The sequence below is a fragment of the Pyrus communis genome, chromosome 14 (genome assembly GCF_963583255.1).
Source record: "Pyrus communis chromosome 14, drPyrComm1.1, whole genome shotgun sequence".
Classification (NCBI taxonomy): Eukaryota; Viridiplantae; Streptophyta; class Magnoliopsida; order Rosales; family Rosaceae; genus Pyrus; species Pyrus communis.
In genome coordinates this window covers 23,990,545-24,014,997 of record NC_084816.1, presented here as the reverse complement: position 1 = coordinate 24,014,997, position 24,453 = coordinate 23,990,545, and the positions used below count along the sequence as shown (strand labels likewise).

The 24,453-nt window shown below is 38.8% G+C and overlaps 5 protein-coding genes and 1 non-coding gene across 12 annotated transcripts; 3 read left to right on the top strand and 3 right to left on the bottom strand.

Annotated features, from left to right (window-relative positions):
- The first annotated feature begins 551 nt into the window (after positions 1 to 551).
- On the top strand, positions 552 to 1,723 carry LOC137715969 (uncharacterized). The gene is made up of 2 exons (XM_068455341.1): positions 552 to 890; positions 1,462 to 1,723. Exons 1-2 carry the CDS (start codon positions 612 to 614, stop codon positions 1,720 to 1,722), a joined length of 540 nt encoding a protein of 179 aa, XP_068311442.1. The 5' UTR covers positions 552 to 611; the 3' UTR covers position 1,723.
- A 129-nt stretch (positions 1,724 to 1,852) lies between these two features.
- On the bottom strand, positions 1,853 to 3,430 carry LOC137715968 (secoisolariciresinol dehydrogenase-like). Of its 4 annotated transcripts, none has more exons than XM_068455336.1 (3): positions 3,207 to 3,430; positions 2,862 to 2,945; positions 1,853 to 2,727 (listed from the first exon to the last, which is right to left on the bottom strand). In XM_068455336.1, the coding sequence occupies exons 1-3, from the start codon at positions 3,224 to 3,226 to the stop codon at positions 1,923 to 1,925; spliced, it is 909 nt and encodes a 302-aa protein (XP_068311437.1). In that variant the 5' UTR covers positions 3,227 to 3,430; the 3' UTR covers positions 1,853 to 1,922. The 4 variants fall into 4 exon arrangements, with proteins under 4 accessions (XP_068311437.1, XP_068311440.1, XP_068311439.1 ...); XM_068455339.1 differs by having other exon boundaries at positions 2,862 to 2,936; positions 3,207 to 3,429; XM_068455338.1 differs by having other exon boundaries at positions 1,853 to 2,724; positions 3,207 to 3,428.
- Positions 3,431 to 7,363: 3,933 nt separating this feature from the next.
- TRNAP-AGG (transfer RNA proline (anticodon AGG)) lies at positions 7,364 to 7,435 on the bottom strand. The gene has a single exon. It is a non-coding gene; the product is annotated as a tRNA-Pro (tRNA).
- A 918-nt stretch (positions 7,436 to 8,353) lies between these two features.
- LOC137715835 (U1 small nuclear ribonucleoprotein C-like) lies at positions 8,354 to 10,922 on the bottom strand. Of its 2 annotated transcripts, none has more exons than XM_068455184.1 (6): positions 10,782 to 10,922; positions 10,642 to 10,684; positions 10,220 to 10,261; positions 9,890 to 10,127; positions 9,055 to 9,330; positions 8,354 to 8,647 (listed from the first exon to the last, which is right to left on the bottom strand). In XM_068455184.1, exons 1-5 carry the CDS (start codon positions 10,787 to 10,789, stop codon positions 9,068 to 9,070), a joined length of 594 nt encoding a protein of 197 aa, XP_068311285.1. In that variant the 5' UTR covers positions 10,790 to 10,922; the 3' UTR covers positions 8,354 to 8,647; positions 9,055 to 9,067. The 2 variants fall into 2 exon arrangements, with proteins under 2 accessions (XP_068311285.1, XP_068311286.1); XM_068455185.1 differs by having other exon boundaries at positions 8,372 to 8,609.
- Positions 10,923 to 11,507: 585 nt separating this feature from the next.
- LOC137715948 (uncharacterized) lies at positions 11,508 to 14,190 on the top strand. 2 transcript variants are annotated; one of them, XM_068455316.1, is made up of 9 exons: positions 11,508 to 11,620; positions 11,863 to 11,985; positions 12,399 to 12,460; positions 12,536 to 12,763; positions 12,865 to 13,026; positions 13,163 to 13,212; positions 13,375 to 13,507; positions 13,628 to 13,665; positions 13,845 to 14,190. In XM_068455316.1, exons 2-9 carry the CDS (start codon positions 11,868 to 11,870, stop codon positions 13,939 to 13,941), a joined length of 888 nt encoding a protein of 295 aa, XP_068311417.1. In that variant the 5' UTR covers positions 11,508 to 11,620; positions 11,863 to 11,867; the 3' UTR covers positions 13,942 to 14,190. The 2 variants fall into 2 exon arrangements, with proteins under 2 accessions (XP_068311417.1, XP_068311415.1); XM_068455314.1 differs by having other exon boundaries at positions 12,536 to 12,772.
- Positions 14,191 to 18,236: 4,046 nt separating this feature from the next.
- On the top strand, positions 18,237 to 24,242 carry LOC137715070 (RNA-binding protein BRN1-like). Of its 2 annotated transcripts, XM_068454291.1 has the most exons (11): positions 18,237 to 18,573; positions 18,783 to 18,865; positions 19,994 to 20,045; positions 20,192 to 20,317; positions 20,406 to 20,485; positions 20,823 to 21,002; positions 21,203 to 21,536; positions 21,630 to 21,773; positions 21,854 to 23,080; positions 23,870 to 23,936; positions 24,054 to 24,242. In XM_068454291.1, the coding sequence occupies exons 1-9, from the start codon at positions 18,399 to 18,401 to the stop codon at positions 21,979 to 21,981; spliced, it is 1,302 nt and encodes a 433-aa protein (XP_068310392.1). In that variant the 5' UTR covers positions 18,237 to 18,398; the 3' UTR covers positions 21,982 to 23,080; positions 23,870 to 23,936; positions 24,054 to 24,242. The 2 variants fall into 2 exon arrangements, with proteins under 2 accessions (XP_068310392.1, XP_068310391.1); XM_068454290.1 differs by having other exon boundaries at positions 21,854 to 23,936.
- Positions 24,243 to 24,453: the final 211 nt, after the last annotated feature.

The following is a 24,453-nucleotide window of genomic DNA, read 5'->3' as shown; positions in this document are numbered from 1 at the left end:
TTTAATTTTAATCAATTACTCTCGAACTTTTATAATTTGGCCGACACTTACCCCTTCTAAATTTTTATAATTAACCAATTTTGCCGCTGAAGTTTAATTTTATAATTGCAAAAGGATAATTTTATCCCTAATGTGGACAACATATTGTATTTTTTCCTACTCTTTCGCTAGTTCACTCTATACACTTTCTGTCTGAATTTTAGGGTTTCGGTGGAAGCTAAAGTTCAGGAGGGAAATTGCCCAATAATAAAAATTTAAGGAAGAAATTAGCCAATTATAAAATATTAAGAGGATAATCGGTTAAAATTAAAGTTAGAAGAGAAATTGACAATTCTTTACAAGTTCGCCGTGGAAATCGACCCAATTCCCCAAATGTGTCAGTGAGAACTGAGAAATGATATTGATTTCAAGTTATGATGTTTCAAATATTTGTAGTAGGTGTTCATACTATAATCGGTTATTTAACATATTGGGGCCGGATTGAGCCGACCGGCCCGACCATAATCCAAAAGGGATCAAAACGTTACAAAGTTTACCGCCACCAACCATTTTCTCACCAGACAAAATCCAACACAAAAGGAGGAAAGAAAACTCCCCCCCAATCTAAAACCATGAAATCTGTGTCTCCAGTCCGACCAATCACAACCCTTCCAAAACTCCCTCCTCCCACCTCTTGCCCGAAAATCTCCGCTCTAGTCAATGTCGCTACGCCTGTGCTCAATTTCCGGGTTCCACGACACCCGATTTGCCTGCGGAATGATATCCGGAAGCCCCAAACTACTGTAAGATCTCAGTTTTCTTCAAACCCAGAGAGCAATGAAGACCGAGATGCCCAAGTTCAAGACCTTGTGGTCCCACAACATTGGTTGACCCCCTCAAAGGCCTTGGAGGTATTACTTTCTATTTTTTAAGTGTTTGGTACCTTCTGATTTATCGCTCAATTAGTTTAGTCTCATGACAAATGATACTGTTAGCGAGAAATTCTTCACCTAGTAGTGCAAGTGCAATAGTCGAGAATAATAACAGTCGGGTGCAATAACGATTGTAAGCATGCTCTCCAAGCGCGCATTAGTTTGTTTACTTTCCTGACAAGTGATGATGTTGGCGAGAAACTATTCGCCTATTGGTGCGCAGTCTTATAATAATATGATTCGTTTGAAAGTACTTTTAAAATGGCTGAAAACGTTTTTGATAAAAATGTTTCTTTTAAACAATTATTAGCAAAAATGCAAAGGAGTCATGAAAAAGAACTTGAAGTGCTTTATGAAGCGCTGAACCAAAAGCGTTTTCAATCATTTTAAAAACGTTTCTAATTTTCTAAACGAGCCCATAATCAAATGCAATAATTGTTGGATACATGGTTTTGATTCAAAACGGAACTTTTAAGTATTTTTTCTATGAAAGTGAGTTTGGTGGGACTTATGTGTGCTAACCATTTTATTTACATGAATGAAAATTCAGGAATCAGAGTGGCTGAGGGTTACTTTGCACAAGTGGTTGGACGATGAGTACTGCCCGGAATCCACCAATGTCGAAATCAGCACGATTGCTGCTCAATCGTTCTACAAATCTTTACTCGAAAAACAGACGGATTTGGGTGAGATTTTGTTGAAGATGGCCATAGAATTGGAATCCATTTCGTACCAGGAAAGCTTCCACGGCGCGTTCTCATCAGCGAACGCCGCGGTGAATTTGATTTCCCAACGGATAGAGCAGGCCTAATTGTCACTCGGTCCAGTTCAAGGTTTTCAAAATTTATCTTGTCCTGCATTTCCTATGTAATGGTAGTATATTTCTCTCGAAACGTCCACCTTTTAAGCAGTAAGTTTTCTGTAAAGAACGGACGTCCTGCAGAGAGAATCTTCGATATAATGAATATATGTGCATCTCCTTGCAAATGAGTAGTGACAATGGATCAATGCTTAATGCACCTGATCGGGTGCAGGAAGTTCCAAATTCTTGAAAGATGTAAAACCTCCATCCACAACTAAATTATGGCCACTGACATATTTAGCCTCGTCGGAAGCTAGGTAAAGTGCAGCGTTGGCGACATCGTTGGGTTCACATTTTGCTCCAGCCAAGACGCCTGCGTTGTGCGTTAGTTCTATCAGCCGTTGTCTATCAACCCCCGGGAAAATTTGAGTCATTTCCTCGATCACAAACGGGGTTGGAATCGCAAATGGCGATATGGAATTGACTCGGATTCCATGCTTGCATAGCTCTGCAGCCACGGACTTGACAATGCCAATGACGGCAGACTTGGACACGGAGTACGTGTGCTGTGCTAGTCCTCCCATCAGTCCCGTCACGCTGGCTGTGCAAAGAATGGAGCCAGATTTGCGCGGGATCATCACGCGCGATGCATGCTTGATTCCTGCCACAACTCCTCGCACGTTGATGCTCATGACACGGTCGAATGCTGTAAGATTGAGGTCCACAATGCTCGGGGGAGTGTAGCAGGGCACCCCTGCATTGCTGTACATAATGTCAAGCTGGCCATGTTCGGAGACGGTGAAATCAATGGCGTTGGAAATGTCGGACTCTTTCGTGACATCGCAGGCAATGAATGCTGCGTTTGGACCGAGCTCTTTCACTGCGAGCTGCCCGAGCTGCTGTTGGATATCGGCAATGACAACTTTGGCGCCATTGCTGACGAACTTCGACGCGGTTGCCTTCCCTATGCCGCTTGCTGCTCCGGTAATCAGCGCCACTTTGCCTTCAAGTCTGCTATGTCACACGTAGAACCAAATCAACAGAAGGGCATGCATACGAGAAATGTAATCGAAATCGAAAGAAGGGTATTCGGGAATTCGAATAATTCATCCGAATATTCCCGAATACCTACTCGATTTTTTGCCTACCTTGCAGGCTGGGATGAAAATCCCATCTTGAAGGTCGGAGAAGCCAAGGGAGCTCTTGAAATGGTGACATTTTTCCTTTTCAAACTTCAAACAGTTAGGAACTTAAATCCAGCACACCAAATTTCATTCAATGGAAGGAGAAAACCTCAGCCACAAAAGAAGAAAAATCAACATTAAAGAAAGGAGGGATAAACGGTAGTAATTTTGGGAATCCGATCGCCATCAAGATGGCTAGAGCAGTATGCACTCGTTTTACACTTCAACTTGAATTCCAGTCTCCATGATAAAGATTAGATTAATTAAAATATCGCTCGAATTTATAAAGAAAAGGGAAGGGAAGCTTACCTGAAAGCAACCCTGAGCATATTTTACTTTTTCTTGAAGAATTAAGATGGGGTTTGCGTGATACTTTGAGATCAACTGGTTCAACTTCTTCCTTTCACTGAATTCCTACCTTTCTTCAGGTCATGGCCAGCTGTTGATTTTATATGCTTTTGGTTGTGGTTGGAACGAAAAGTGGACGAGTCATGAACGTAAGGAAGACTCAAGAAAAGCAAAGCATTCTAATGGATTGGTGCGCATGTGCAGAAGTGGTCCAATAGCGGCGTTTCATGTGAATGTGACACATGCATTTTGTTTCTTTGTTTTTGGGATAAAACTTTGTAATATGATTATTATAAAAAAATTTCATTGTATTTTCTTTGTTGTTTCTGCACTCAAAAGTTTATTCTGAGCGCATGTTCACTTATAAGAAATGGAGTTAAGTAATACATTTGTAAGCAAGAGAGCTTTTTGTGTCATTTAGTATTATGGTTTAATGGTTTTCTTCTTCACTAGGAAGTAATAGGTTTTAGGTTTAATTCTCGTCAAAAGCGAATTTGAACTATATGATTGCTAATCTATTATGAGGCTTAATGTAATAACCCGTCTCTAATTTTAAGATATTATAAAATTATAAAATGTGAATTTACCAAAATGCCCCTTAAGGTGAGGGTTGTTGACTTTTGTTCACCATCGTTTAAAGGGACGTACGGCCCATTCTTTTAACGTATTTGTGTAGTACTCGACGAGGCAAACGCGTTGGCACAAGCGGAATCAGATTTGGAACTATGGTGAAGATTTTACGGACTTACGAACGTGAAGAGCAATTTGGTAATTTCATGTTAGGAGATATTTTGTGTGTTGTTTTGTGAGCCACGTGGGGCCCACACCCCACTCTTTCACTATCCCATATCCCATTCTCCTAGAAATCTGGGTCTATCTCTCTTTACTCACCCTTGTTTTTTGTCCCTCCAGGATTTAGTGGCAGTGTTCATGTCGACGAGGATTTCTGGCAAACATGATATCGGAGACTACTTTCGATGATATAATTCTCAATCTACTCTACTGTACTTTATTTATGCTTTGACATCAGGTGTGAAATGAGTTCATTCTCGCTCACTAACGCAGTCTTATACTTAGGCACTTTTAGGTTTAAATTTACTCACATTTTCCACATCACTACACTTTATGGCTTCGTCACCCTCCTAGTGTCGGCCAGCACAACTCGACTTGAAGCCCAAGTGGGCATTCAGGGTCGGAGTGTGTCACTTAACCTACTTTCCTACTTTCTTAATGTAGATAATATTGTTTATTAGAAAGAAAAAAAAAAAGTAATGAATTTATAAGGAAAGTATTATTCTCGTTCTTGTGTTTACAATAAATCAAAGATTTTTAAAAGAACATGATTACCATTTTGAATATTCCATACCTTCTCACACCTAAAAAATTCTAAGAATGAAATATCCAAGGGGGTTGATTAACTTGATTATCCCATACACACCCAATCCTTTGTTGGAAAATATTAGGACCTGTTTGATACTCTACTTGAATCCAACTTTTTAAACTCAAAACAATTTTCAAATTTTAGGCCTTAAAAACTGGTTTGGTAGGCATATTTTCAAAAACTGAACTTAAAACTAACTCAAAAATATAGTCTATTCTCTAGAAACATAAAAAGTGAGTTTTTAGAGTTTTTAAACTTAAACTCACTCATTTCTTTTCTCCCCCTCCTCCCCTCTCACTCCAAATCTATCTCTCTCTTTTCTTCATTTTCTCTCCTTTTTTTTTTACCTTTTTCGTCTCTCTTCCAATCCGCTCTCTTCATTCTTTCGGTTCTTTCTCTCACTCTTCTTCCGCTCTATCTCATCCGATCCTCTCTCTTCTTTCTCTTTCCTTCAATCATCTCTTACTTTTTTTCCTCCTCTCTCCTCTTTCTCCCTCTCCTGTGATCCCCTCTTTTTAGATCTTTTTGTCTAGTTGCAAACTAATCAAGTTTTTGAATCTTATAGAAAAATGTTTTCATGAAATGTTTTGAGAAATGATAAAAAATTTCAAATAGGATACCAAACAGGCCCTTAGTATTTTTAGGTATTTTATTATCTAGGTAGTTTAGTTTTGAGTCCAGCTTCTTAGTATTAGGGTTATGTTTGTTCTTTATAAATATAATGTTTTGTAACACTATGAAGATAAGCAGTCACAATAGTCCTACGCTTATAGCCGTCTTGGCTCTTGTTTATTTGATTCTATTGACCCTAAAATTTACAAAGCCTACGCGGCGCGCAGGCCGAATAACTAATAAGCTAACTAAGTCATTCGGTTGAATGCGGGGCGTGCCAACTCGTCAATCGAGCTCGGCCGAGGAATAGAATTCGTTGTTGTCGCGTTGAGTGCGTTGCTGACTTTTTAATCTTGCGACTGCCACCGAGGAAGGAACACTATCGGTCTTTGGGTTCTAGAGCCTGAAGACGAGGCTGCTAGTTCTGCGAAGTTCACAAGTCGTCGGTGCCCAATTCGGTCACCGTGATTATATTCGTAAGAGTATAAGCACGCCGAATCGACACCAAACTATACGGACACAAATATTCAAAGGTGATGTATGTCTTGATGGTGAACGTGGTTCGGCCGTCCGAATGCCGAACTCTAAAACTCACGTGGGAATATCCAATCATAAAATAACTCGGCGTCCGATACGCCGAATGTCGCAACTCGTAACACCTTAGTTCGCCGAGATGGCTGATAAGATGACCCCTGCCAATAAGGATTCGACAACCCTTCTTGGCCGAGACTTAGATAGGTAACCAGTCGGCCTCGACGCAGTGCTGTTTATCCAAACTGAAGATGCTCCTCGGTCGACTGATTCTACGACAACAATGCTGTTTATCCAAACTGAAGGTGTTCGCTGGTTGCCTCCACAGTGCTGTTTATTCAAACTGAAGGTGTGTTGGCGGAAAAAGAAAAGGAAAAGTCTCAAGGTGTTTGAGAGGTTTTGCGCAGGGCAATTGTATGTTGAATTGAAGGCCCTCTTTGTTGCACGATTTCTTGTATTTATAGCACCAACTCCTTTAAACCGAATTAAACCCTTATCTGGATTGGGAGTCCTTGCCCCTTTCCAACTTTGCTTCGAACAACCATTCTCCCATTAGGACTTTGAACTCACTCCCCTTCGGGGCTTTATTCATTGCTGGGTCGAGAATCCTAGTTGCACTAGGACTTCCTCGACCCTCTTTGTTTATCTGGACTACCCCTCATTGCGATAGGTCTCGACCATTCCTGCTAAATGGTCCGGGATCATTAGGCAGCCCATAGTATTTCGACACAGCTTTGGGCCGAGCGCAACCCTACACTTGGCCCAACAATATTATTTTGGGCCCAAACAGATTCAAATTGATAGAATAATATTGTAGTTTGGATTCGTTTGTTTGTCACAGTCAATGTTCAACCTCCTTCATATCTATATCCCTTCTCGTAGTAAGTAAACATGTCTAAATCATGCATATCAAACACCCACAAATCTTTACTCGAAAAAATAGACGGATTTGAGTGAGGTTTTGTTGAAGATTGCCATAGAATTATCTTTCTTAATTATTTGTAACAAATTTTGTGTAAACGATATGGATATGAAAATTTTGTATGTGATTTGCCGATATTGGGTGATGATTTTTTTTACTGGAAAACGATCAATATTGAGTGATAAATAAAATAAAATGCCACCTTATCATTATTATACAAGAATACGGAATAAAACGTTATACAATATTATCAATTCTCGTGTTAACAACGCTTCAGGTTAGCTAAATTGGAAGGGTATACATCAGAGCTAAGAAGAAATAACAGGTAATTATTTATGGTGTAGGTGCTTGATTGGAATCTGTAAAACAACGGTGAAGCTTCTTCACGAGGGTGATATGGGTTACGTTGTGTTTATTCTGTGAACTTGTAAGCAAGTATTGTGGCAAAAAACGGCCATGCATGGTCCAATCTTCCTTCCGAACTTGTGTTAGACATAAAAGAGCGCCTTGGTGTTATTCGAATCTCTGAGTTTCCGCTGTGTCTGCAACGCTTGGATTGTGAAATCATATGAAAAATGTGGATCAAGTATCCCAGTTACAGTATATAGGCTGGCCGGGGTATTTGTGTCCTTTTGATTGAGCTAAATAAAAAGGAAAAATAAGAAGGACAAAGGGGCATTCCGAGAATTGAACTCGGGACCTCTCGCACCCTAAGCGAGAATCATACCACTAGACCAAATGCCCAGATGGTACTGTTCCTCAATTTTATTTCTTTTACAACCAAACCCTTTGCTTAAATCTGCCACTTGCACATAGTTTAGGGCAAGTTGGTCAGGACGGTGCGTTTATCTTGCTCGCTTGAGTTCGAATGGTTGTTTGTGATCAGGCTTTTTAATCAAAATGGTCCCTGAAATTTGCATAACTCTTCATTTTGGCCCTTGAGATTTGAAATCAATAGAAGTGGTCCGTACCACCATCAATCATTTTGGTTCTTCCTTGAAAAATCTCCAATAAATAAAGATAAAATGACAAAAACATCCTCAATTTTTGTCAAATCATTTTGGCCCATTGTTTATTAAATCGAGGGTATTTTTGTCATTTGATCCTTAATTTTTCAAGGAATGATCAAAATTATTTATGATAGACAGACTCAAGGACCAGTTTTATTGATTTCAAATTTTAAGGACCAAAGTGATGAGTTATGCAAATCTCAGGGACCATTTTGGCTAAAAAACCTTGTGATTATGATTAGGTGATGCATAGTTCGTGGGAAATTAGTCTATCGAGTCCTTGTTTCTCCAGTACTGTGCTTCGCAGACCTCGGCTCTTCACAACTGCCGTCAAGAGGAGTTGGTCCTCCGGCCTTGGGCCCTTCCATGTGATGAAGAAAACTCTGTAACAAGCAGCTAACTCCGAGACAACTAAGGGCAAACTTCGAGCTGGAACTAATGGATCAACATTAATAGTAATCTTTCGCCATTTTTGTTCGAAACTTTTCCAGATTATGAACCTTTCGGGGGGTGATGGGTTCGGATTTTTTTGGATTTCCGTGGCGATTTGAACGGTAGTTTGTGATTAGCTCTAGTTGTTTGGTAATCCTTGTTTTGAACAGAATTTAGGCCAGGAATTGATACTTTTATCGTCGTTCTCTTTTATAAACGATTAAACGTGGGAAGGAACTATACGAATAATAGTATTATTACAAGTTCAGGGAGTACATTTTCAACAAATCGCGCTTATAAATACAAGTAGTTCAAATAAGATGTGCAAGTTTAAAGAGGATACAATCATACAAGGGGTCTACAAAAATGTTAAATTGCACAACCTTTTCATAACGAAGGACGAGCTCCTGGTTTGCATCACATGATGAAAGCCCCATCTGACCAAGTTATCGCAGAAGACTTCTCCGATGAAGGTGCTGCAACATGAGTCATTTTCTGGGTTACTATTGACTGCCTGGAACGAGAAATGCCGTGAAAGTCCAATGAGAAAACCAGGAATCCCGATCATCAAAATGTAATAGTCGATGAAAACGAGAGGCTTTTCTGTTCTTTCGGTTCAGGAGTGAACTTATAAAGAAATCAAACAATTTCTTTGTGCTCTACAGTTTCAATCGATTAATCCCCCGTGTATAGGCTTCTTTTATTACTTGTGTAAGCATAAGAACCACAAGCCACCGAGGGAAAACATAACAATTTCTAAAACCAAATTCTAGACAATATGCATACACTCCAATAACTCTACACCGCATTTTGTTAAAACATCGTGCATACATCATGAACTTCACATGCTCGTAATACTTAAATGTCTAACACATTGGTGAAAGATGTTTCATTTTTCCTAAGTATCGAAATAATACTTACCGATTTAACCACATTACTGACTAGAATCAGGAGGCTGAGTATTCGGATTGAAACTTTCATAGCCTCCACTTGTTGGTGCTGTTGGATTGGGTTGATACATCGGAGGTGCAGCCATAGGAGGGGGACCATTTGAAGCATTTGGAGCTGTGCTGCCAGGAACTGCTGGTGGAGGATTCAAAGCGGGAGGAGGCCTCATGGGAGCACTTAATTGACCAGGCATGCCGGGAGCACCAGGCGGAGCCATCATTGGGATCATGTGTGGAGCAGAGCTGTAACCTACCACCACCAAGAAAAAAAAAATTATATATCATTAGTATTAGATAGTAACATTCTGTGGCCGACGGTATATCGCTGTGTGTCTGACCAGAAAAAAATAATAATCAATACAATATAGCAGCTAATGGATCTAGAATATAGCTGCATACCAGGGTGACACACCAGCGCTAATGTCCATAGCCATGGACAAAAGGGATGCTAATTGATAACATAGAAAAATTAAAAAAAAAAAAAGATCACATCATGCAGAAGACTAAAGGACAATAATTAACCAAGCAAGAAATACGCCTTCCATTTTCTCTGCCTTCTAGTAGCAGTAGTCTCATAAAAAATAGGTAGCATTATTAGCAACACAGCAAGTTGATAAGAAAAGAATTCGATATACCAGACACCCAGAATGAAAAATTCCAGAACAATAATGCAAACATCGGTTTGGTCAAACAGCGAAAAACTCTATACGTCAACATGCAAAGAAACGTTCACAAATAAATTACATAAACAGCAATACAACGGAATGCCAACAAAAAATAAAGATTTTAGAATAAACATTCCTGATTACCCGGAGCATTAAGTATAGGAGGTCTTGGCAAAACAGGTGGCCTAATCCCGGGGAGCATTTGTGGCATGCCAGGAAGACGGGGCTGAGACATTAGATGTTGATTGTAAGCAGCGCCAATTTGCCCGTAAGGCTGACCACCGTAAGCTGCAGAATTGCCAAGGTGCTCCTTGACCCTTTGGTCAATCAAACTTTGGGTTTGTTCCTGCTCAAATTGCTGATAGTACTCCCGCACGTTCGCCTGAAGTCAGACACAAAATCAGCAAAAGGGAAGGCCAAAAAGAAGCGGTAACTTACTATAAAACACAAAACCACAAAATAAGCCAATAATACCTTGTGTTTATAACCAGCATTGTGTTGCTTTCTCACTGAAGGCTGAAAAAATATGAAAAAGAAATCTTGTCAGTAACCGAGACGATCATGATTTCACTAATTTACCGTGGCAAGTTTAACCCAATATAAAAATCCCAAATTTTTTTTCTTATCAATGTGATTAAACTCCTGAAAGTTAGCAACAAAATTATCAAGCAAAATCGAAAGAGAACTGTTATTGGTACTCCAAAAATCTCATTGTGCACTCCTCGATCCTCATAAGTGTAATTTTCTTCCTAAATGTAGAAATTTTGAAATGCACAGTGAGATTTTTTAAGTGTTAATAACAGTTCCTAATCGAAATCTCTAACAGAAAACAAAAACAAAAACATAATCGAAAATACGATCCGAGAACTAAAAAAATTAGAGCAGAGAGAAGTTACCGAATCGTGGGTCAAATAAGTATCGCAGTAATCACAGTAATACCTGAAAAATTGGAACACGAAATCGATGAAAGATTAAAAATGTCATGAAAATGGGATACGAATCGTAAAATATTGAATGAATGAGATAAATTGGATACCTGGGCATTGCTCTGAATCGCTGGAATTAGGGTTTGGGAATTGGGGATATACTGAAACAGATGTAATCCAAAAACCCTAGGGGGACTGAAAGACAGAAGACGCTTCTAGCTACCCGCCAATGCTGCTGGGAGAATAACGAATTGAAGGTTCTGGACTTGGTGGGCTTGGGGCCAAACTTAGAACATTTAGGTCGAAAGACCACGATGTTTTATGTTCTCTCTCTTCCTACTTTCACGTTCTTTCTTACTCTCTTTCTCTTTCCTCCAATTTTAAAAACAAAAATAAAAATTTCACACATTTTGAATCAAAGTGGGAATGAGGATCCTCTGATGACATTCATTTATCGTATATTGTGCGGTCAGTTTTCGTCATATATTGTTTATATTCAATTTTAAATAAAAAATTACAATAATTTCTGACAACACGACGTACAATAAAAGAATGTGATTGGAGGATCTCCGAGATTATCACAAAGAGGATCCTCATTCTTGGAAAGGGATCATTTCCGAATCCCTTCCACTCATCCGGACCATTGAAATTTGATCAAACGGCTACAAACATACGGCTCATTTAAAAGTTATAATAATTTTAACCGTTGGATAAAATTTTAATAGCTCGGATGAGTAGACTTGGTGGAAAGGATCAGGAGAGGATCCCTTTCCCTCATTCTTAAAGAGCGATGTCGTTTATTGGGTTAAAGAGGAAGAATCTTGTTAATCCGACGCGTCGTTTCCACATCCTACAGAGTCTTTCCCGTTTCGACATAAGCAAACCGCAGGTCAAACCTCGAAAGTCGGAACGGACGGCAAAATCCGCTCCCGAAAACTCTGGCTTTCAGGTTCCGTTACCTCCTCGTACCTTAATTTTCTGTTTGTTTCCCGAGAAAACTGAGGAAAAGAAAATCACAGAATGCATATCTGTATTTTGTTTTCATGAAAATGGAAGCTGAACAGCCAAAATAATATAAGTTTTTTGTCAAAAGCTTCAATTTCCTCGGATCCCAAACATTTCTGAATCCTCGGAGTCCCCGAATAAAGATCTTTGCTTGGTTTTTTGTAATGTTTTGATTGAAATATTTAGGGAGGATGAAAGTAAAGAATGAGAAGCAGAGTTGGTCGGCGGTGTCGCCGTCCGAGGTTGCCTATCATTTCGGCACCAGTGGACTTTCCGTTGCGGCGGCTACGGCGGTGACTCATCCTCTCGGTAATTACTGAGACCAAAATATTTACTCTTTTCACTTTTTTACAGCTTCCAAAATGTAAATTTTTCACCTTTTCACCTTAATGCTGTAGAAGAATGATTTAGTATTTTGTTTGGTTTGATTCATGGATTGTTCACATTCTGTTTTGGTTGGTTCTGCATCGATTTCGTATTGTTCCGAGTTTTGTAGAGATTATGGTATTAAGATTTGGTACTTGATAAGATTTAGAAATCGAAGAAATTTTTCAGTGTGACAGCCACACTAACCCGCCTTGTTACAATGGACGACATGGTTGATATGTTTGTATGCTATGAACATAAGTGAATTAGTACCATGTGTGACGGTCACACTCGAAAATTTCTCGGCATCAAGAGGCAGCAAAGATTTTTAATTTATCTCAACTTGTGGGATGCAGATGTTCTTAAAGTTAGGTTGCAAATGCAACTTGTTGGTCAGAAAGGTCCTCTCACTGGAATGGTATTTTCCCCACCACTTTTTGCATATCTAGATCCAATTAATCAGCGCTGAATGTGATAAAGATTTGGTGTGCAGGGACGGTTATTTCTCCATACTTTTAAAAAGGAAGGACCGAGGTTTTTGTATCTGGGATTGACACCGGCATTGACAAGGTCTGTTCTTTATGGGGGTCTCCGTTTAGGCTTGTATGAACCTTCAAAGTATGCCTGCAATTGGGCTTTTGGATCCGCCAATCTTTTTGCTAAGATCGGGTCTGCAGGATTTGGCGGGGCAATTGCAACTGCGTTGACGAATCCAGTTGAGGTGTTGAAGGTAATGCCACAGTGCAGGGCCTTTTTGAACTTTTTGCTTTCTATTTCTTGAGACTTGACTTCAAGATCATTTCATTTGCTTCCTTCCATTAGGTGCGGTTACAGATGAATCCAAACTTGAGTCCAGCGGGAGAACTGCGTAGAATTGTTACCGAAGAGGGAGTGAAAGCTCTTTGGAAGGGGGTTGGCCCTGCTATGGCCAGAGCTGCTACGTTGACTGCATCACAACTAGCAACATATGATGAAACCAAGCGGGTCAAGTTCTAACCACGAAGTAATTTCCACTGTTTCTAAATCATTAATGTTTGATTGGCAATATGAAAGTGTTTGTTTTAATTTTTCTTCAAATCTGTCTGTCTTCAAATTTGGTCCCAACTTCTTTTGAATACAGATACTGATTAGGTTGACATCACTTGAAGAAGGATTCCATCTTCATCTCATGTGAGACACTGTTGCCTATGTTCTTGTCTGTCCAAGGCCTCTCGATTTCTTCAACCGAAGTAGATTAACTTGGTGTTCCATATACCTGTTATAAAAAGTGTGAAATTCCTAGTAATATCAAACATATTTATCAAAACTAACTATATTTTGCACCTTGTGTAGCTCAAGCACAGTTGCGGGCATGGTGAGTACGCTCATAACTGCACCCGTGGACATGATAAAAACCCGTCTCATGTTACAACAGGAATCTAAAAAGGCTGGAAACTACAAAAATGGCTTCCACTGTGCGTACCAGGTATAGATTATATGTGCTTTCTTCTCTAGTGTTTTTGCTTGGTCTTCTTTTGCTTTTACATTGATTCGTTGTATACCTTGCCCGTATTTCTTATCCGAAGTGATTTGTTTGTTGTTCCAGGTTATGCTTACAGAAGGTCCCAGGGGTCTTTACAAAGGGTGAGTGCCTCTTCAACGCCGAATACTCATGCTTTTCCAGATACGCCTTCATACTTTTTCGATATTATAGTCTTTAGGTTTAATAGAATCAGGGTGCGTTCGTTGAGTAACTACAGCGGAAACTTATAGACCGTCTGTCTGTGTGCCTACATTGCTAATAAGATGTTAAAACTTTTCAGGAGCCTTGCAACTTTTGCAAGGCTGGGTCCACAAACTACAATCACCTTCATACTCTGCGAGAAGTTGCGTGAGCTTGCCGGATTGAACGCAATCTAAGCCTTGGGATTGGCAGTCTGCAATCGCTCCCGCTTCTGGCCGTAATGAGAATTCTTTCGAAGTCACAGATAACTCACATCATACTCCCTGCAAATCCCATTTAGGGGAAGGGAATTACTTGTTTCGTGCACCGTCCTCCCACATTTTTTCGCTCGAATCTGGTTGTATCCAGCTGAACAGCATCTACAATAACTGTTGAGTTCATACATTGGTATTGTGTGACAATAAGAGAAATGGTGATTCATGTCATGGTTGTTTTCTTTTTCGGAACAAGGAATCTCCACCACGCCCTATCATCGGTACAAGTTTTTAAACTGAACTCCAGATACGTACAATCACTCGCATGATAATTTTCGCTCACGTCGTTTTCCCTTTTCTATCTACTGCTTGAACTTTGAAGTGTTTCCAAAAATTGCTTGAGTTGGTATTTAGAAGCCTGTCAAGCGACAATACTTGTATGTGTGTGATTAACAGTCATCGATTAGAAATTTAGGTACAACTAACTTGTATGTTGACTTTAGGGAGAGTTCATGAAACAGCCCCTCATGTAGCGTCAATACTTCGGGCTGGTTTGGTATTGTTGTGCTTTGAAAAAAAGCTGATTCTGCTGTGCTGTGAGAATAAGCTGTGAAATAAAGCAGCAGAGTGTTTGGTAAACTTTTTTGTAAAAGTGCTTTTGAAAAAAAAAAAACAGTATTATAGTGTTTGGTAAACTTTTATGTAAAACAGATGTGAAAAAAAGATGATTTTTCAAAGCTGGGTTTTGCAGCTTCTTGTTTTTGGCTTTTTTCACCCAAAACTGTGAAAAAAAACTGAAGCTGAATGTTTACCAAACACAAAAACAGCTCCCAGCTTTTTTTGATACCAGCTTTTTTCAGAATCACTTCAGTACCAAACCAGGTCTTCATCCTTTGTGATAAAAGGAGTTGTGGGACGGGTATAGGCTGCGGGTCGTTTTTATCATATATGTTATTTGAATGGACCGTATCTTATTAAATTCGTTCTTTTAACAGGTCCTTAACAAAGATCTGATAACGACCCGATTTATTAACGGATCGTTTCGGATTAACGGGTCATGCAAGAAAGTGTCATGCCTAATGCCTAGATATAGTAAGCGATATTTTATTGGTTCTTACGGTGACACGATAACAATCCACTTGTTAATGAGTGATCGAATAATAACCCAACTCATTAACAGGTTGTCCCAAAACTTGTTTTTAGGCGTACATGAGTACATTGCTACGGTAGTTTTTCTGTAAATGAATAAGACTCATTAACAGGTTGTCCCAAAACTTGTTTTCAGGCGTACATGAGTACATTGCTACGGCAGTTTTCGTGTAAATGAATAAGACGTGTAATTTTTTGTTCACACATATTTATTTTATTGATATCGAACGACATGTATGAGTGTACTACAGTTATTTTGATGATAATGACGTCAAAGTTGTATAGCTTATCAAATTATTGGAAAATAGAGGATAAAGTCTACGTGGGCCCGCTTTTAGCATATTTTGACCGGGGAGATATTCCAACGTGGAACGCAGGGATTGGGGTCCCACTAACGTGTAAGCTGGTTCTTGTTGTCGTCCAATTAATATTTTTCCTAATCATTATCCAAAGTGGATATTTTTAAATACTTTCTCTCTTTTGATCAAAAATATTTTCTTTGCTTTAAAGGAAATTACCCTTTTGGTCCGAGGAAAAAAAGAAGTAATTTAGAAATAAACTTATACGGTAGAAAGACGAAATTACTATTATTGTGACATTTTAATTCAACAATACAATGTAACGTAAATAGTTATATATGATATAGTATTATTAAACTAGAGAAAGTTGCACTTGCTCTTATCTATTTCGCAAGGAGGCTTCGATTTGTGTTTAATTCAGATCTATTTTCAGCACATACAATAAGAGTGATCGCAAAATATACGCTAAAGAGCATCCTCGGCAAGATTGACTTGCCTAGAAGAGTACCAAAGTGGGCAGTTCAGCTAAGCAAGTTTGCCATTCAATACGAGCCACGAACAATATGTCCATGGTAAACCCGTTTTATGTAAATCATTCCTTTAGACAAACTTCTTAGCCATGTTACATGTCAACTCAAGGAGTAAGTCTCTTGCAAGGAGTAATCTAGTCATGTCACCAGTTAGTGACAATCGTCTATTAAACAGTGATATCATTGTGACTAAAAGTTGGATGTATAAGAAAACTTCTCCAACACAATGAGAGATTTAGTTCAATAGATGTTTATTACATGTTCAAAAAATACATGGATCTGTTCAATAAATACTTATCAAATGTTATATTCAATTACATAGAATATCTCTCGATAAATACACACAAAGAGAACATCTAAATTCACGTTCTTAACGTCTATTTTCGTAAAATTCTCTTGCAAATGAACGAATGACATGATATGAAAATCTTTATCAAAAATATTTTAGCAAGAGTAGAAAGAAGTAAAACCAAAACCATGCATGCCTAATTTTAAGTGTGGGTCAGAATTTTGCCAGTTTTAACGTAGGGAGAGCAGTCAGCACTTAGCAGTGCAACACCTGCAACTTGCAACGTTAAGATAGTGACGTGGTAATGTAATTGTTGGACAACCTTTTGGACCAACAGGATCCTCTCTTCTGATCCTTTTGGGAGGATCATCAGAATCCGTGAATCGTGTCTGTTTATAATATATCGTAAGATCAATTTTTGTCAAGTACTGTTTATGTTTAATTTTAAATAAAAATATGTAAAATAATTACTGATCGTATAATGTACAATGAACAGACATGATTAACGGATCCTCAGAATCTTAACAAAGAAGATCTAGATTCCTTGTTGGAGCCTTGGAGGAGAAGCAGCTATATGGCGGGACAGTCTGGCGTGCTTATCCTTCTGCCACCGTTTCCAAGCTAAACTACACTCCCACCCTTTTTCTTTTGGTCCAAACTACCCTCCCCATCCTTCATTCTTTATTTACCATCCTACCCCTTGCCTTGCTAAATTCTCACCACCCATTTTCTTTCAAAACACGGCAAAATGCCCGTACTCCTTTGCGAAAACGTCCTTTCTCTCATTTAGCCAGCGACTCAATACGCAGCTAACCCAAAAATTTTATTGTTAATTTAATATTTCATAGATTTTGCACGTTGATCGTTAACATAATACTGATACTTCAAACATCAATATACTTTCCAACATGGTAACATGTGGATCGCTCATAAGTTTTTGAACGAAATTATAATTCAAAATCTCAATTGAAGTAGTAATTGATACATTGTGACAAAGCATATGATCCAAGTGACATGAACATACTTACAATAGATTATTTTAAATGGTCGCCCGTATGTGGCATTCATGACATGGGTGGAACCACGAGATGGTTTTCTATGAAAAAAAATGCAAAAGTCCATTTATTTCATATGTTAACCATACAGATAGTGATCTGTTCCTCAAATAATAATGTAAGTTTGAACTATGACTTATTACGATCAATTATTCATTTTGAGCAATGTCATGAGCATGTGCTTGAACACACACGATACCTTTCATGTTCTGCATATGATTTCGGAAATGTCTGGAATTTGACTTAATACAAGAAAAGGTGAAACATGAAGGGGCCAAAACATAGATGGACATTGGCATGTGGAATTTATAATTTTTTTCTTTGGAATATAATTAGCATGTTAGGACCATGTTTCTGTCTTTGAAAAGGTGTCTACATGTTCTTAGGAAAAGAAATATATATACAAAATGTTATATTTTCCAATATTTCTTTAGTTCAGGGTACACGAAAAAAAATTTGTAATTGGAAAACAATTTGCATGAAACGAGTTTAGGAATACGTGAGGGACCTGTCAAATAAATGCAATATTATTTGAGTATTCTTAAATAATAACATTATCTAGCAATATCTGAGTACAGTAAAAAAATTTGGACTCTTAGCAGAAGAAAATTTTCAATACGGCAAATTGATTAGCTAGTGGTCATACACTAATACTACCATTTATTTTTCTCATTATTGTGATAAAAGTTGTTATATTTATTCTTTACGAGAAATATTTCAGAGTAGCAATCTAATTATGTGGTTGACCAACCCGTTCTCTCGAAAAGCAATTCTTACTTCGGACAAATAATGCAAAGGGTACAAAGGTAAGTTCAGTGAAACACAATAACTGCTGTGAGGTGGCAATCCCGTAAATAAACCTTAAACGGGCGGGTAAATTCGAATCGCAATAAATCAAACGAAGATGCAACTTCGCCATCCTGGAGATGTCCAATTTTTCCCTCGACGACTCCACGCAAGAAAAAAAAAAAAAAAAAAGAAAAAAAAAAATCCTTTTCACACAGGAAGAGAAAATCTAGAGAGAGAAAATCTTAGAGAGAGAGAGACACACACAAAACAAAGAAACCGGAGAAGTTAGAGAGAGAAAGTCGAAGACAGAGGGAGGAGGCAGGCATTAATGGCGGACGGAGGGAAGAAGGAGAGGAACTCGCACGGCGAAGACAGCGTGAAGCTGTTCGTCGGACAAGTGCCGAAGCACATGACGGAGGCTCAGCTCCTCGCAATGTTCGAAGAGTTCGCTCTCGTCGACGAAGTCAACATCATCAAGGACAAGGCCACGCGCGCTTCCAGAGGTCTCAAATCTCTCTCTCTCTCTCTCTCTCTCTCTCTACATTCTCTGTCTTACTTCACGATTTGGCTCTCAGTTGAAAAATGTGTGTATCTTGATTTGGTTAATGTGTGTGTTTTTCGCGATTTGGAGGATTTGTGGCGTTTTGAGTGGCTGAATTGGTAGTTGAAACCCTAATTTCGCGCTCGGATTTGTGTGTGTGTGCGCGTGCAGGGTGCTGCTTTTTGATATGTCCGTCGAGGGAGGAGGCGGACAAAGCGGTCAATGCGTGTCATAACAAGACGACTTTGCCCGGGGTTAGTGCAATTTGCAGCTCTGTCCACTGTCCTTAAGTGTGCTTCTTTTGTTGTTTTAGTTTGTAGGCTCGCAGCTTCGAATTTCGGAGAATGTGATTCGAATCTGGGCTGGTAAAATATGATTAGATGATTTCCCAAGTCACTGGAAACTGTATTCAATTAATAGTAGGAAGAATAGCTGCGTAGTGTTTGACTATTTGTCGATCGCAGATCACGGTTATTTGAACTTTTAACAGTAACTAAACGATATCCACTGTCTCAAATTGAGAATGTTGACACTTGTGGCCTAATGGTTCTGCAATTAATCTCCCATAGGAAAAGTTCCTTTGTTTTTTTCCTAGTTAAATTGGAATAGGCTCCTTTTGGGATTTGCAGAGGGCTAGCAAATTCACTTTAGGTGCGAAATGGACATGTTGCCAATCCCAAGAGAGTGTGTAGGATGGAGTTGATGAAATGCGTGTTGTAATTTGCATATGGTAATGCAGATTAGCCCACGTCTACTAAAAGTAGAGAGTATCAGAGCATGACCATGCATGAGAAATCGGCTACATTGCCCACAAAATAAAATTGGGGTTTTGGGGTTAGAATATGATACAGTTGAGGGCAAGCTTAAATATGGTTATGGTATCAATTTACAAAATAGTTAAATGAAGAAGGTTGCATGTTTGTTCCAGAAGTTATGAATATCAGTGACCAGGGTTAGATGATGTGAGTAAAACATTGAATTTGGCCAACATTGCAGGCAATCTTCTTTTGGTACAGTAGATCCACTGGAATGCATGATTGGCAGATTGATTGGACAACTTTATATAAAATGTGTGCTTATGCAACTTAGCATTTTCCTGGCATAGGTCTTAGATCGATTTGGAGAGCCAATGTAGGCCTTGCTGGACCTTCAAGTGTTTACCCTGCAAGATTCTCAGCTGGGCTCTTGCCTATGCCTGCTAATGCGACTTTAAACTTGTATTACTTGATGAAAAACATAAGGTCAAATAAAACTTTGTTGGCTGTCCGCTATACCTAGACTGACTGGTGCTAACTTTTCACAGTTTGTGCTTTTACTTCCTCTTCTTGTGTTTTTATTCTCAGTCTGATTGGAAGCTACCCTGTTCTTTCTGTTTAATTCAGGCATCTAGTCCGTTGCAAGTGAAGTATGCTGATGGCGAGCTGGAAAGACTAGGTATGATTTAATTAGTGATTTGTCTTCTTCCTATGAAGTTTTGTTGAAACAATGCTTATTGGTATTTTTTTTTGTTCATCCCATTTGTTTATTTGGTATTATGTATGGACCCTGATTAATAATCGTTGCCCTCCCCTGCAATCCAGAACACAAGCTCTTTATTGGTATGCTTCCAAAGAATGTTTCCGAAGTTGAAGTCTCTGATCTTTTCTCTAAATATGGGACAGTTAAGGACCTACAGATATTAAGAGGTTCTCAGCAAACGAGCAAAGGTAAGTCCCACCCCCCCACATAAGGAACCACTAAATATACGGATTCTCAGCTAATAAATGAATTTTCCATGTCCCCTTCTTTTGGCAGGCTGTGCATTCTTAAAGTATGAGACAAAAGACCAAGCTCTTGCTGCCCTTGAAGCCATCAACGGAAAGCATAAGATGGAGGTTTGTGTGACTATACATATTTTGGTGGCTGGAAATGTATATTGAAAGCTTTTAATATGCCTGTAGCATTGGATATCTGTATTTTCTTTCATTGGGAGAAACACATTTTTTTTGGGTAACTGATAGAGGGGGTCCATAATGATGGATGATAAGTCAGCCACCAAAGACTTTGTCTAATTATCCTAGTGTATCAAGTTAATTAAAAGGCTTGTATGCTTACTCATTGATGCATTTATTTGAATTTGTTCTTGACATTTGCTTATGATAATGACGACTTGGAAGTAGCATGGATCTATTGATACAAGGCTCTAACCCACTCTTATGGCTTGTTTATCAGGGTTCAAGTGTTCATTTAGTTGTCAAATGGGCAGACACAGAAAAGGAAAGGCTAGCTCGGAGAGCTCAGAAAGCTTATTCCCAGGCTGCTAACGGGCCAAATGGTGATTCACAACATCCTTCATTATTTGGAGCCTTACCTATGGGTTATGTTCCCTCATATAATGGTTATGGTTATCAGGTCAGTGTTTTTTTTCTTCAACAATTATGTCTTTGTAAACTACTTTTTTACTTTGTTTCTTTTTTCATGGTGAGGAAACCGTTAGCACTTTTGTAGTTGTTTTGACGTGTGAGTCATGACCTACCCTATATATGTTCCTGACTTTATCCATATATTGTCGTATATAGTAGTGGAGTAATGTCATTTCATTTCCTCTATAGGCTTCTGGGACTTATGGACTCATGCCATATCGCCTACCTGGACTGCAGAATCAACAAGGTTTCCAAAATATGATCCCACCCATAAACCAAGGAAATGCTTTGCATAGAATCCCGCCCCGCAATATTGCCCCTAGAAATTTTCCTATGTCTCCTACGAGTTATATGGGCTCTGCTTATCCTGCAGTTCCAGGTCTTCGGCATCCGATGGTGTATCCTGGAGGAATAATGAGCCACCAGCCATTGAGTTCCCCTGGTTCAGTGTCACCTACAGTTGTGAATATTAACCCAGCAACATCGCCAGGCACTAGTAAAAGTTCTGGGGGTCAGGTTGAAGGTAGTTATCTACATGTATATTTATATTTTTCAAATTAAAAATAAAGTTCTTGGTGGTGGTATTTTTTCAGTTTTTCTTATCTTCTTTGATTAGGTCCACCTGGTGCTAATTTGTTTATCTATCACATACCTCAAGAATTTGGAGATCAAGAGCTTGCCAATGCTTTTCAACCATTTGGTAGGGTTTTGAGTGCCAAGGTTTTTGTAGATAAAGCAACCGGCGTCAGCAAATGTTTTGGTGAGAATATTCTCTACTTACTTTTGATTGCCATGTGAGCTATGTGAAAATCTTTACCTCTAATCGGTCTTTGTTTTCAGGATTTGTAAGTTACGATTTACCAGAGTCTGCTGAATCTGCTATCAATATGATGAATGGATGCCAATTAGGGGGAAAGAAATTAAAGGTTCAGCTTAAGAGAGACAACAAACAGAACAAACCATATTGATTTGAAGGTGAGTTATGCAAGGACACGAGTCCTCTGGTCTTATGCAAACCGGATGTATGGGAGTCACTTCATCAACATCGGAGGGTGGATTTAGCTGATCTGCAATTATATTGGTTATTCTATCCTTTTTGTAACATCCTCAAGGGAATGAAAGCCCTCAAACTTGTAATTCGTGGTGCATACTGTGCCAATACAATCTGTAATTTGGGCATCATGAAAGTTCATTTAGGCAGTAACTATCAATTTATTCATTCTTCCCCTCATGAACATCTGGCTGTATACTTGATCTCTGATTCTTTTGTTTCACAGTTCACAGACATTATTTCGCATTTTCATTTATTTCTAATCTCATTTGCTGTATTCTGGTGACTTAATTAAATGTAAACCTTGCTACCTCATATGCATTCTCGTTATTAGAGGTTATTTTCCAAATTATGTGGCATGTGTTGACGTAGCTAATGAACAAGCATTCTTCTATCTGAAAAGGTGTGTTGTTTAGGCATGCCAGAATCACCTGTTAGGTAGAGTGGTTGTCTATGCCATTTCTGAATTATCATTTGAATGTTGTGCATTTGATTTATATGTAGATGCTATTCCGTGTTCTTCTTTGCCTCTTTGGGTGTTTGTTTTCCATATTTTCTGTTTAGGAGCACTTGCTAATAATTATTTTCCATTTATGTAGAAAGTCGAATACATAAGTTTGTAGTGTACCAATTAATATATACTTGTCTCCCTATAGTTAAATATTTCATGGCCTTTACTGCTGCAATGCTTGTGATTTAAGATGTTCTTTTCCAAGTTTCATATGGTAATATGTTTTGAAATGTTGGAGATTGCCCTGGGCTCATTTTGTTGCAGATGTAGGTACGTTGGACTGAAGTTTGAGCATGTTTATGTCTTTTCTTAGCTGCATTCAAGAGTACTAAACTGCTTAAACATCGCTGTTGTTGTAGGGTAAATGTAGACTCTGCACCTGTGTTCTCAATTTTTGCTCCTTTTCTATGAACTATCGAATTACCAGGTAAGATTGAGGCGTTTTTAGGGGCAGATGAAAGACTTTGCGGCACCAGTATTACAATCCAGATTGTCACTGATAAAGGTATGCCATAACCTTGGACACATCATTAGTTCCTTTTGAAGTTTTGATTGACTTGACTATTATTATTTTTCCAAGGAAGAACTCTTTATCTTGTGTTATGGGATATCATCTCTCTCTCTCTCTCTCTCTCTCTCTCTCTCTCTCTCTCTCTCTCTCTCTTGTTTACTCCTGTTGTACCCTTTCATGCCAAGTCTCTTGAATGTTATGTTCCTTGATCTACGTAGTCAGGAGTCGTGGTTTTATATAGATTTAACGATTGACTTGTTGCATGCTGTGGGTTGACAAATAACTTGCAATGGATTATATTCTTCAAGTTGAAGACTTTGGAAAGGAATAATAAGAATGCAGAAACTTAGATCCACTTGGATTGAACATTGAGTAGGGTTCAGGATGAGCAAAGTGGAATTAAGTTGCTTAGGGTGAAAGTATATGTCGAAGAAACTGGATTGAGATCATTTGTCGTCTGTCGTGAATTTGATTATTTGTTGATGTTGTTAAAATGCATACGTTTATCATTATGACATTGGCTTGCCCTACAGTCGGCCAAAATCATGCTGGTGTGCTTTATGTTCAAATCTAACCAAGCATATAAATCAAGTAATTATGTAGTTAATCTTGACATTGGTATGCCATATGAAGTAGACGGCCGTAATTACTTCATGATCATTTTACGTATCTTTTCTGCTTAAATCTAATCTAGTCTATCTATCCAACTGGGTTCTTCAGCTGTAACCAGATCTTGGTTGATGTGATCAAAGAACCAACATTAACAGTTTTGAATGCTCGTAGGCTTGTAAACCTCTTGAAGTGTCATCATGCTTGGTTGTGGACCTCTGTATCTGTCCTGCTATACTCGGTAACTTTCTGCCCCCTTCCGTTGAATCCTCTACTGAAATTTTGAAATGACAATGTATGGGGGTCTATTGAATCGTGAATAGATGATTTGACGTGGATTTCTGGCTGTCGTCTGTAGTTTGATATCTGCAGCTAGCAAAGCTTCATGGTGCTTCAGCTCGATGCTCGATCCCACCAGCTTTCTATGCTTAACGATTGGTGCATCTCCGAGGCCCAACGATGAATTCTGACTATGTCGTCCCAATGTATTACTTTTTGTTTCATTTTGTTGTAAGTTTTATACCATATGGAACTCCAGCTGTGCATCTTCTGATACAAAATGTAGAAATTAATGCAGTGAGATCAACTGTATCTCGACATTTTTGAACATGAATCCGTTATATTCTGTTTGTTCGAGCTTCCTTAAAATCTTTCCCGCAATCCTCAGTTGCAACGAGAATTGATCTCGGGTTTCATGATGCATAAAGAACATCACTTGCAGGGATCAAAGGTTTTGAATGCTGTTACGCAGAGAATGC